We start from the raw sequence: 13,300 nt of genomic DNA, 5'->3' as shown, positions 1-13,300 counted from the left end.
GGGTTACAGCTTGCATATCATTTACACATCCCCGTGCCCTCTGGCTGTTTATCTCTGTCCTCCTACTGAGAAAGAGAGAGAGAGAGAGAGAGAGGGTTTTGAAGGTACAGTGAGGTCCTAAAGTCCGAGGGGTTGTTTATGCAGTTCTGTTTAGCCTTCGCACATGATGATAAATTACCCATAAACCCAAAAGATGAAAAGCACAGGCATTCCAGTCTCTTACTGAATAACCAGCCTTATACTGCAGGAGTCATTCAACACACATCTCTGTGTGTATTTGATGGTATTAGTCATTTATTCTTTTTATTATTCATGTTTTATTCATATTTGTTTTTTTCTGTTCTTTAAAGGACTCATACATATCATCCTTTTAGTGGTTTACTCATATTCATGTCCTATAGACTAGCTAGCACTCCACCGTGAGGGAAGGTGAAGGCCAGAACTTCCTCTGTGTCTCTGAATGCCAGCCAAACACATCTTTATAAACTTAACCCAATTAGACAGTGTGAGGCCATTAACACTCCATCCATTTATTCTTTTTTAATAAACACACTTATTCTCCTCATCTATGCATTAAAAACTTCTTTGCAAAATTTAGGAGTTTTTTTCTTTCATCTGTCATTTCCTTTCACTTCTTTGTGGAAAGTACGCTATGGCCTGTGGAAAACACACTGGAGAGTGACTGCGGGAACGCGAGTGCAATAGAGAGAGCTGTATAGGCACTTTAGCGCTGTGCTGTTGCACATCCTGTCTCACAGTGTGTATGTGTATTTCACAGTGGCTTTCAGAACGACTGTAGTGCTGCGTGACCCTGTGAGAGGTCAGTTCAGTAAACAGAAAAGAGCTGCTGATGGTAAACCAACCCTCACCAGCCCTGCAGAGATGATTGAAAAGCACAGGCATTCCACTCAATCACTCAAGCTTACTGAATAACCAGCCTAATACTGCATGAGTCATTCAGCACGTACCTGTGTGTGTACCTGTGTGTGTGTGTGTGTATTATTCAACTGTACTTTTTTATTCATTCTTTTTATTTATTTGATTTTTTTTTCTTCTGTTTTTTTTTTTTTTTTTTTTTTCATTTAAAGCAACAGTATGCGAGAATTAGTATTCCTTGCTCCTGGGCTCCCCCTACAGTCAGGGAGAGTAATTTGCACTTTGAGCCACCTTCTAAAGGACATGCATTTCTGGACAAGCTGAGAGATCCAGGACTAAAACATTAGCCCCTCCCATTCCCACTGCTTTTTGAATGAGACACAACTCAGGACAGCGAGTAAGAACAGAGATCATTTGCATGTCAGTCTAAAAAAGGTACGGCAACACAAGTTGCCTGTTTTAACATTAAAGGATAATTAAAGTTTCATTGTAAAACTCATTGTGTTTACTACAAATATAAATACACTTTATGGACAAAAGTATTGGGCCACCTGCTTATTCTTAGTTTCTGCTAAAATCAAGGGTATAAAAAGAGTTGATCCTGCTTTTGTTGGAGTAACTTTCTCTGCTGTCCAAGGAAGAAGACTTTCTACTAAATTTTGGAGGAGCATTGCTGTGAGGATTTAGTTGCATTCGATGAAAAGCACATTAGTGAAATCAGGATGTTGGGTGATCACCACCCCACCTCATCATCCCCAACTCCAAAAAGTCCTGGATGGAGCCCCAGTGTGTTTCCAATGGGACAGTACATAAACACAATTGGAAAAGTACTATCAGAATATATATTTTATTTCACATATATATTATTATTATTAGTTTTCTGTATAAGAAACCCCCTTAAAAGACCCATATTAGGGACAACCAGGTGAATATATATGTATATATATTATGGAGGAATATATATGTAGTCCTCCAAACATATCTTTGGTCATTGTGGCCAGACAACCCAATCTCTGTCCTGTCCAGCCATAAAACGTTCCTCCAGAGGACTTTCGTCGAGCTTGAAGGAGTTGATTGATTGTGGAGGAAGGGTTCTTTCTTGGATGGCAGCCTCTGTAGACACTGGTGTTCCAGCAGCCTCAGGTTTGTAGCAGGCCTGGCGGTACAAGCACTTTTCTACGCATCTGTTGCTTCCCTTTCCTCATTTATTTTTTTGTTTGTTTGTGTACACTTATGAAAAGCATCGTCTGCAAGCGAGCCCATTTCTGTCTGCATGTGCAAGTTAGCTTTAAACCTCCCTACAATTAAGTTATCAGAGGGATTCTGACAGGACTTCAGTGACGGCCTCCGGCTTTTAATTTCATTGCTCCTGTCTGCGTACGTGCGCCCGGGCCGGTCTCTGCGTTAGTTTTTTGTTTTCTCGCGAGCTTAACTGCTGCAAAAAGTGTCATCAAGCACACTGAGGTACGGCGTCGTGTTCCTTTACGCTCTAATAAAAACTAGGCAAACCTGGGGGGAAATACATTGTCTATCAAAGCTCCGTCGAATATATATTTATTCATTGGGTTTGTTTATATTTTTTAACTTTGTCCCGCGGGAGCCCTTGAAATACAGACAAATATAGATATTTTTCTGTCTGAGAAGATCATTTCCCTGGGCCCGGCGGAGGAGAGGAGATACAGAAACCTGGCGGTGAAATTATTTATTGATTTTGCGGCGCAGCTGAGGAGGTGTTTTTCAGCCCGTGTCCTCGGTGCGTCTTTTGTCAGCATGGCTGAACCAGGACGAGATTGCTGGAGCATAATGTTTAGCCAGGCTGTATCAGTAGCCATTTAGATTAAGCTCGAGGTTAATGCATGGGCCATGGGAAACAAAATAAACAGCGACTCTGGTTTCACTGGTTTCTTCCTTCCTCCCTGCAGTGCTTTAACAGATTCTTCCAGCTCTAGGCGCCTTCTCGCTTTGTTTAGGTGGAGTTGGAGCGCGTCCGATGGCCTTCTTGCGTCCGATGGTCCTTCATTAGTGCTGATCTTCTGCCTGTTTGGACGTCAGGTGGCGTTAGGAATTAGGATTGACCCATCTGTCCGGTCCAATCAGTTTATACTGAGCCCACAAGTCCAATAATCGAAGTGGAAACACGTGTAGGTGCCACTGCAGGGGGCTTTAAACGGCACATGGTGAGGTAGAATACTTCAGCTGTGTCCTTTTTCTAGATTAAATAGAACTACATGCTCTCACTGACCACATGTGTGTCCGTCATCCTCAAGCCCTTCATCAGTCGTCAGTCATCAGGATGTGGAATGGCCATGTGCTGGCCATTCCACTGTAGTGCTGTAGTGCTCAGGACTGACGCATCCTACATACCATGAAAGCTACAATCTATGATAGTACACCTGCTGTACATATTGGGCACCATATGTCCGAATGTTTGCGGACACCCCTTCTAATAAATGCATTCAGCTACGTCAGGTTGCTGACATAGATATGCAAATTTGATGGGCTGGGGCGGGGGTTATATCCCTGTAGCCCACACCTGGCAGTAGTCATGGTGCCAATAGGATCATCACCCCACCTCACTCAACACCCAACTTCCCAACTCATCCCAAAAGTACTGGACGGAGCTCCACCATCCATCATTCCAGAGAACACAGCTCCTCCACTGCTCCACAGCTCAATGCTGGGGGGCTTTATTCGCCTCTAGCCCACACCTGGCATTAGGCAGCATGGTGCCAAAAGGTTCATGATGTTGATCTGCTCCAGAGAGTCCTATTCTATTGGCAGGGACTAGACAAGCTGTGTGTGTGCATTTGCACATCTGTGTGCACCAGATCAGTCAGTCCCAGTGAATACAACCTAAGAACCAAGGATTAATACCTGTGGGCAAATAGCTTTACACTACAGATCTCCAGACCTGACCCAGACCTTCATACGTTAGATAGCAAAACAGTTCTGGAAGTCTGCACCACCGCACGCAAGAAGTGGCCCAGATGTGGTCCGGACATATTTGAACCAGAACTATCTTGGTTTCTAGCCTGTCCCGAAGTCGCTGTCTGGCGTATTTCCAGCCCGAGGAGTGCTATCGATTGGATCTCCAGCCAGGCCTTGCTGCAGCCCTCTCCTGCAGTGGTCAAGTCAAGAGGCCGCAGTAGAAGTGGGCTTCAGTGAGACCTTGCTGGAGATCGAACGGACGGTGCTACAGGAAACATACTAATGCAATAATGACTAATAGGCCGGGCCATGTTTTTGCCTGGAGGCGAAGGCACACTGAACGGGCCCTGAACCCGTGCGGCCGTGTGAGGTCAGTGAATTGCTTGAGTTGCCTGACTTGGAGAGTGCTGCTTTTTCCTGCCCTACAGCTGTGGCTCCAGCAACACTCGTCAGATGCGTCAGTCGTGGGAATGTGATGGCAGAAATAAAGATAGCACGCCAGGTGGGCTTGCTGACAGGCCCCTCCTGAGCTGCTCACCAGCATCAGTACTTATAAAAGCTGCCTGTCTGTCAAGCAGTGAAAGAAGCCTATTTGGAATTGGAGATGAGCATGTAGCTCTGATTAGTGTTGCGCTGTTGCTCCGAAAAAATTGTTACGAAAAAATCATTGAATAATTAACAGAAATTCTAATTCGATATAATACAGGGTGTCTTGATTAGATACGTTACTTTTATTAGCATTTATTAGCACTATATATCATCACTGTCATGCAAAAACCTTGAATCTCTTGATCCTAGTATATATCTTGTATGATCACCACCCCACCTCACTCAACACCCAGCTCCCCAACTCAACCCAAAAGTACTGGATGGAGCTCCACCATCATCATTCCAGAGAACACAGTTCCTCCACTGCTCCACAGCTCAATGCTGGGGTGCTTTATACCCCTCTATAGCCCACGTCTGGCATTAGGCAGCATGGTGCCAATAGGTTCATGATGTTAATCTGCTCCAGAGAGTCCTATTCTATTGGCAATACTTCTCTATGGGGACTAGACATAGTGATGTAGTGTGTGTATGTATATTTACATTTACATTAAAGGCATTTAGCAGACGCTTGTATCCAGAGCGACTTACAGAAGTGCTTCACTCTTCAATCCATAGCTGGTTTGTGTCGACCAGAGTCCAGAAGTCAGTCTGGAGACCACAGCCCTCAACCCCACTCTTCGCTCAAGTGCTCTATATGAAGCAAATTCAACACTTAAAAGCAACTCTACACATCTTATCTTTTTAATTTGGCGTGAAATAATGAGGGAACAGGCCAACCTTCTGATGACTTAACCGTCCAATTACTTTTGAGCCTGTGAGCTGTAAATCCTAAACAGTTGATGCAATATAGTTGTTAAACCATGTGCATTAAAGCTGAAAGTCTACACTTCAACTTCATTTTGGTGGCAAAATGTCCAAATACTTATTGACCTGACTGTGTGTCAACTGATACGACATGCTGGATCCGTAGAGCAGAGCAGAGCACATGACACGTATCCCAATATTTTGTCAGTCGGAGGTGGAACAGCAAAACGGCACCAGCAAAAACGTACTGTCACATTTATTTATTTATTTATTTATTTATTTATTTGGCATTTGTAGAAAAAGTCCATTTAAAACATTTGGTGAAAATAAATAAACAAAATAAGAGGCCGACGCCCAGCGAGCTGCTGTTACTGTGCCTTTTCTACAGTTCCTGTGTGCTGGGGTTTATAGTTTATAGACTTTACTGTTGGTGTATCTGTCTCTATTCGGTCTGGTCGTGATGCAGGCAGTGGCTTTAGTGGCAGGAGGGCTGAGGGTCTGTGCGCTATTCTCAGAAAAGTGTATGACATTATTTATCACGGTAACGTTTAGGGCTGCAGCTGTGCCAGGACTGTAAATGTTTGTTTATATACTGATGTTTGAAATGAAAATGAACTGTGATGAAGGTTAATCAATGTGATAAAGAAACCAATAGATGTATTGATTACTAACAGCCCCTAAAAAGTACATACAGATTTGGAAAAAAATAAGAGGTCACGCATTAACATGTGTTTTATGGAGGGAAAATATGAGTAGTAAGTTTTGTAATACTGCAAAAAGTCAAACTTCAGAGCCGTGTAATCAATAAGCTTTATTGGAATGTATATATATATATATACATTATGAGCAGCTGTTTTTGAGCAGTTGTCATTTCTGCAAATAAATAAATGCTCTAAATAGTAAATATTTTGGGTGAGTTTGGGTGAAATGTTGTCCATGGTTTATTAAATACATCCAAATGTTAATTTCTCTAAAAACACACTGCCTATAACTAGTAAAACCAGAGAAACTGATCAGGTAGGGTGGTCTCTTCACAGCCGGAGCTGTGTATAGCAGTGCAGGTCAGGGCTCTGAGAGAGCCCTGCTGTAAATCACAGGGTTGACAAAAATGCAGGAGATGGCACAAGGTGATCTCGCTGTGATCCGAGCGGTGGGTCTTATTGAAGCAGAATAAGAGCTCCACCTAGTGGCTTGGAAAACACATCACAGCTTACACTGTCTCATAATGTGTAGACTTTTTTCTTTAGAGCGTTTAATTAGGAAGAGCTGAATGTCCCTCAGTATGTCCCTCGTGCCTCATTACTGAATGCAGTTCCACTTTAGCTCTAACCCTGGAAGTATAAAAGCTGTGGATAATTCAGACACCTTTAATAGAAGTAATATGGACGTAGAGCTGGACCATTTTTATATCACAATATTTAATTAAAGATTAATTCATTTTTTTTGCAATATATGATATTTATCGCAATATTTTGTCATGTAGACAAAACCACCAACCGCATAATAAAAAAAAACTGCTGTCCAAATACTCTCCCATACTGAGGACTGTGATTTTTACTCAAAATATGCTTCACTACATTCAATTAAATAAAACTGATTACACTCTTTGTAATAAAGCAGTTGATCAATATGGTGGGTGTGGTGCAACAGATAACATAACTGCCTACCAGTGAGACTGGGGTTCGATTCCCAGTCTGGGTGACTGTGCTGCTTCGCTACATCAGTCCTTGGGCAAGACTCCTAACACTACACGGGGCCCCCTCTGTAATACGAGTAACCTTGTAAGTCGCTCTGGTTAAGATACACCCATAACAGCATACTGTGTACCACAATAACTAATAAATAATTATAATATTAATTAATAATTATACATAATTTATCACGATATGATAAAATATTGCCGGGTCTGTATGGACGTTTTGTAGTTCTCTACTACAGAACTACTGTGTAAAAAAGTGTGTATTAAAAGTTGAAACATACAAATAAAGTCATTTACTGTCAAAAACACGGGGGACGTTGTGTGTCTTCTGATTTCTGTTTGTAATGTTTTACAATGCCGTGCATGCGTCCACTCATCCAGCATGAGTATTATTATTATTATTATTATTATTATTAACATGTTTTATTAAGCTTACAGAGGTTTAAATGATCAGAAAACAATAACGGTGTTTACATTTGATATCAGTCTGAGAGTGCTAGTATAGCTATTAGGGCTCTGTACTGCCGTAAACATGGTGATACGATAGGTATTACGATACAGGGGTCGCGATTTGATATATTGCGATACTAATAAGCAACATAGACACAATATAGTGCAGTTTTTAGTGCAGAGTCAAATATTAGGAAAATTGTATATAATAATACATATATATGTAAATAATACAAATGCATATAAAACAATATAAACTTATGCCATTATCTGTATAAAATCTGAGTAAGAGAAGGTGACTTTTTTATCCAATCAGAACAGTGGGATCTGAATATGGAGGACAACGCTGCCCAAGACAGCCATATTCACCATTAGTGTTGGACACAGGTGGAATTTGGCCTCCGCATTGCAGCCATTGCTGCAGCACCCGTGTAGCAGAGGGCCTTTCTTAAGGGCCCAACCGTGGCAGCTTGTCAAACCCGGGTATCGAACCTACAACCCTGTCATCAACACCCCTAACACCACTGCCTCTAAAAGTTTAATCACATATTTACCAATAATTACCTCTAAACTAACAATGAATAATCAATACTGTGTTTCTGAGAATCGATACAGCATAGCTAAACATAATATCGCAATACTGTGATATATCAGTATGTTCTTACTGTCCTAGTAACAACGCTGTGCTCCTGTAAACTGTACACAGTTCAGCTGTCATAGTCTGACTCATAGGTCATGTCTATGCACACCCCCGTCTCGACAGACGCCTCAACTCGCGGCCTGAAGTCATTCATTTTCTATAAGAGGACGCACCAGCGATGCACAGGCCGCGTCCAGAAAGTTTCGCATCTGCTGCTGTCCTCCCACTCCTTTCCTACTTCCCCTACTTCGTACCTTGAGAGTTGAGCGGAGGAGAAAAGCAGAGGGGATAAGCGGTAGCTGGGGAAACAGGACAGCTGAGCCACCTCAGCATCGAGAGGTTCTGTAAGAGTATGTGCTGAGGTCAGTAGATGCTGCTGGACCAGACGCAGCCGCAGCGTTGATGTGATTCAATTGATGTTGACAAATTCTTCAGAAGTAGTAAAACTGATTCGACGAAGGAATTTTTCAAATTTGACATCTGCTTTGACAAAAAAATTAAATAAATAAAAAATCAGCCGTACAATAACGCGATTGGTTAAAAGCAGGGAAAAGGGGGCGGGATAAGTTGGATGTGATGTTCTAGACGACCAGGTCAGTCATGTGCTGTGTTTCTGGTATGTAGTGGACAGGGCCTACCAAAAGTGGTTTAGGAAAGGACAGCCGCTGATCCAGCTACAGGGTCATGGGTACCTAGGGCTTATTGATGCTCATGGAGGCCCCGCCCACCTCACAGCTTACAGGACGTAAAGGATCTGCTGCTAACGTTAGTCTTGGTTCCAGAGACCACAGCAGGACACCTTCAGAGGCCTTGTGGAGTCTCAACATGCCTCGAATGAGGATAATATTGAGTCTGGCCCAATGTTTGTTAGCAGCATTAGCCTAGCACCCCCCATTTTTAACTAAATAAACAAACTTCTAATGACAGAAATATCAGAAACCTTCTAATAATAATCTGCTATTATAAGCTGAAGAAATGAGCTCTAGATATCAAACATCTTGGCTGATCAGCTGTCTCTGGGGTAATAAATCATATGATAAATCATGTTTATTCGATTTTTGGCCAAACCGGTTCTTTAAGATTTCTTCATTTATGGACTTTATGTTCCACGCTACCCGATCCACTCACCTCTGTTTGTTCTCCACCTGCTACAGGAAGGGAAAAAGAAGTTTGACAAAGAGACGGAGAAGTACTACTCAACCCTTGAGAAGCACCTCAACCTGTCCTCCAAGAAAAAGGATTCATTGCTCCAAGAGGTGAGTCAGACGAGCTTTCGGCAGGCGGGGGATATTCAGCAACCTCCTGAATCCCAGACCTGGGCGGCCGTGATTAAGTGCTCTGGGGTGACGCCACTTCTGCCTCTCCTGTCTGAGACGGTACATCCAGTGCTTTAAGGACGATGAATCACAGTCAGAATCTTCTTCAGAATTTTGCCAAGTCCAGGATATATGAGGGATTTGTTCTTAGTTTGTTGATGACAAGAAAAATATAAAATAAGTAATAGATAATCCACTGACGAGGAAAAAGACCAGTATATTTTGCCTGTCTTCATCTGGTCTTATATTTCAGAATCATTGGTAATAAACAGTGAACTATTTATATATTTATTTATATTTTTATCTCTGAACTCACCAAATCTTAAATCAATAATCTTAACAAAAAGAATATTCTCTGCATAGCTGGACGTCAGGCCCCCTTTTTTGAGCAACTGTCCCAATTGGACAATTAATTGATTACATACCATCTATTTGGAATTAGATTTTTGCTGATTTTTAAAGTAAATTTGTTCAGGCTTGAGCACATATTGATCAAGGTAACATTGGTGACAATCCAAGTCCAGTGTTTGTTAGCAACATTAGGATAGAGAAGTACCGCCAATAGAATAGGACTCTCTGGAGCAGATAAACATCATGAACCTATTGGCACCATGCTGCCTAATGCCAGGTGTGGGCTAGAGGGGTATAAAGCCCCCAGCATTGAGGAGCTGTGGAGCAGTGGAAGAACTGTGTTCTCTGGAATGATGGATGGTGGAACTCCATCCAGTACTTATGGGATGATGCAGTCAGATCCTCACAGCAATCTTCCTCCAAAATCTAGTAGAAAGTCTTCTTCTCTGGTCAGTAGAGACAGTTACTCCAACAAAAGCAGGGTAAGCTCTTGGAAGAAACTATTAATAAGCAGGTGTCCAAATACTTTTGTCTATTTTACTAGTGTATAATAGAACATATACTGACAGTCAGAAGGTATTGTTCAAATGTTGTTTTTTGCAAAGATGGCTAAAATATATCAATAAAAGTAATGAAAAAATACAGTCAGTATTAGTCAGTATTTTAGAGGTCTGGTCATCTGGTCTAGTCTCTGTTCATATTTGCCTGCCAGCTATTCTGTTGAGTGCATATTAAGGGTTACCTTACCTACCTACAGTAGTGGAACCCTTTTTGGAGCTATTGAGAGTGATGTTAGAAAGGATTTGTATGAGGAACCATTTAACCAGGAAATGAACCAATTAAGCATCCACATGACTCCACCAATCCACCAATTAAGCATGCACATGACTCCACCAATCCACCAATTAAGCATTCACATGACTCTTGGGGCTCTCGTGGTTCGGTAAATAATCATCCTTGCCTTTACTACAGAATAGGTATAGTTCCAGATGTGGAGCACACCCTAACATTAACATTACAGAGCTGCTAAATGCAGATGTTCAATACAGAATTCTGATTGGCCACAGAGGGTAGATGTGGCACAGGCCCTCTAAGTCTAAGCCAGGTGTCGGTACTTGTGCCCAGGTGCTTCTCTGTTTACGCAGAAGCCGGATCTGAGCCAAAAGCCACTGATGTAACCATTAACCTCAACACAAACACGACCAAATGACTGCATCAAGTGAGGCGGCATGAGTTCCTCTCTGTCGCCACGGTAACGCCGCTCTTTGTTGCTTCGCAGGCTGACACCCAGATTGATAAGGAGAGGCAGCTTTTCTATGATGCCTCGCTGGAGTACGTCTTTAAGATCCAGGAGGTCCAGGAGAAGAAGAAATTTGAGTTTGTTGAGCCGGTAAGATCTTCCAGTGCATTTACACACACAGAGGCACATCTGTACCCATATGCATTATGGGTAGACATAAATATTGGCCCAAGACAACCATATTGACCATTTGTGATGGACACAGACGGAATTTGGCTTCCACTTTTATCCCATCCGTGCAGCAACACACACACACACACACCAGTGAAGCACAAACAGTGGACAGTGAGCACACTGGTGGGCGCCCGGGAGCAGAGAGGGTGAAGGGCCTTGCTCAAGGGCCCAACAGTGGCAGCTTGCTGAGCCCAGGTATCGAACCCACAACCCTGTCATAGATAGCCAGGAGCTCTAACCACTGCCCCCCTCCATAAAGTCTATAAAATTGTAAAATTTAAGTTTTTTAAAGCACTTCTATTGGTCCATCCATCTACAAAGTGTACAGCTACAGGGTTCAAGCGATGGAGGCAACTAAAAACGGACAGAAATATAGACAGATATGGACATTTGTCTGGCTATTGATGACAGGGTTGTGGGTTCGATACCCGGTAGCTCGGCAAGCTGCCACTGTTGGCCCCTTGATCAAAGCCCTTCACCCTCTCTGCTTCCCAGGTGCTGGAGTTGGCTGCCCACTACTCTGGGGTGGGTGGGTGTGCTCACTGCCTCTAGTTCACTAGTATGTGTGTGTGTGTGTGTGTGTTCACTACCACAGATGGGTCAAATACAGAGGACACATTTTGCTGTATGTAGTACAGTGACAGATACATGCACCTTTACTTTACCTGCACCAGGTGTGTTTTCATTTCCTGAGATCAGTAACCAAAAAGAAATCTCTTTTACTTTCTTCTGGTTTTCCCACAAACTCTGGACATTTCTGCCCCAAAGAAATCATAAACACACACACACACGTACACACACATGTACACACACATGTACACACACACACTCATGTCCCTGCAAAAATATTCAGCACGTTTCACAAGTCGTGCATCATTATGATAACTGGGCCATCTGGACACTAACAGCTTTCAAACCAGCCGTGAGTAAATCATCCACTGTATGAGGAGCAGAGTCACCATGTGATGATCTGGGAAACTGGGAACACTTAGCTACAGCACTGGGATTTACTACAGGGAAGCTGCACTGGCTGGTGTCACTCAACCATTTACCAAACACCAAATACTTAGTCTCTAACCCCCTCCACTCAGCCTGGGACCACTTGATCTGATAGCAGTTTCATAGAACTTACTAACTTACTAACTAACTTACTACTTTTTACCTTTTATTTATATTTATTTTACCATTCTTTTATTTTCTAAACTGTTATTTTTAGTTTTTTTCAACGTTTAAGTTGTTTTGTTTTACATTTTCATTTTTTGCTCTTTGATTTGTAATTTTTACTATTTTACTTTTTGCTAAATTGGATTTCTGCTCTCTAGGAATTTTTAAATATTATACAAATTATACAGCTACATTGAGGGACGAATGAGGGTCACTGTCCGTGTGCTCATGTACTCCGAATTAAGATAAGGACCAATTGATCGATTGATTGATTGATTGATTGATTGATATCTCCAGCTAAAATCTCAAAATGAAATCCCACCATGCTGTCCAGCCCACACACACTGCTGGCGTGTGCTGTTTGTGCATCATGTTTGAATCCGACTCCATCATGTTTGTAATCTGTGAGACATCTCCAGTATAAACCATACTATGAGCATTAAACGAAAGTTGGCAGAAATCCAGATGTACACAGTCGTGTCCTCGTACCCCAGATGTAGTCGATCAGTCACGGCATGTTTGCTGTCTGACATTTGCTTCTTTAGTTTTGCACTGGAGCTACAAGGCTGACGAACAAATGACAGGCTACAGTCCGTCTCACCATGTGATGAAGTTCCTCAGCCTGGATCCAGTTCTCTCTGCTGGAAGACTGAATGTTTCTGTAGAAGTCTGAAATCATTCCACTGCTTCAGCCGTCTTAGACTATCGAGCCTGTTCCGGATGTTGCAGTGCGAACCCTAGCCATGACACTACCTCCGCCATGCTTGACAGATGAGCCTGTATGTTTTGGATCACTAGTCCTTTCTTCCTTCACACTTTGGTTAAGAGGTTAACTTTCTCTCTTTGTATTTCTTTGCTAATTCCAATCTGGAATTCAGATTTTTGCTGCTGCTGATGGGGTTTTGTCTTGTGGTATGGCCTCTGTATTTCTGCTCGTGAAGATTTCTTCCGATGGTGGATTAGGAGACCTTCAGGGCAGATGACCAACAGGCTACAGCTTATTTGGGTTGGGTTTAACCCTCCTGTTTTATTAAAGAACTACATTATAA

At 42.4% G+C, this 13,300-nt stretch overlaps 1 protein-coding gene across 4 annotated transcripts in view; it reads left to right on the top strand.

Annotated features, from left to right (window-relative positions):
- Positions 1-13,300, top strand: part of arhgap42b (Rho GTPase activating protein 42b) — a 138,534-nt gene that overhangs the window by 89,686 nt on the left and 35,548 nt on the right. For all 4 annotated transcript variants that reach the window (XM_072694581.1, XM_072694580.1, XM_072694583.1 and 1 more), the window contains exons 5-6: positions 9,101-9,202; positions 10,893-11,003. In XM_072694581.1, the coding sequence (XP_072550682.1) occupies positions 9,101-9,202; positions 10,893-11,003 (213 nt within the window). The remainder of the gene's footprint in view (positions 1-9,100; positions 9,203-10,892; positions 11,004-13,300) is intronic.

The sequence above is a fragment of the Salminus brasiliensis genome, chromosome 13 (assembly GCF_030463535.1).
Source record: "Salminus brasiliensis chromosome 13, fSalBra1.hap2, whole genome shotgun sequence".
NCBI classification, from domain to species: Eukaryota; Metazoa; Chordata; class Actinopteri; order Characiformes; family Bryconidae; genus Salminus; species Salminus brasiliensis.
Note: the sequence above shows the minus strand (reverse complement) of the source record. Positions and strands in the feature narration are given on the sequence as shown.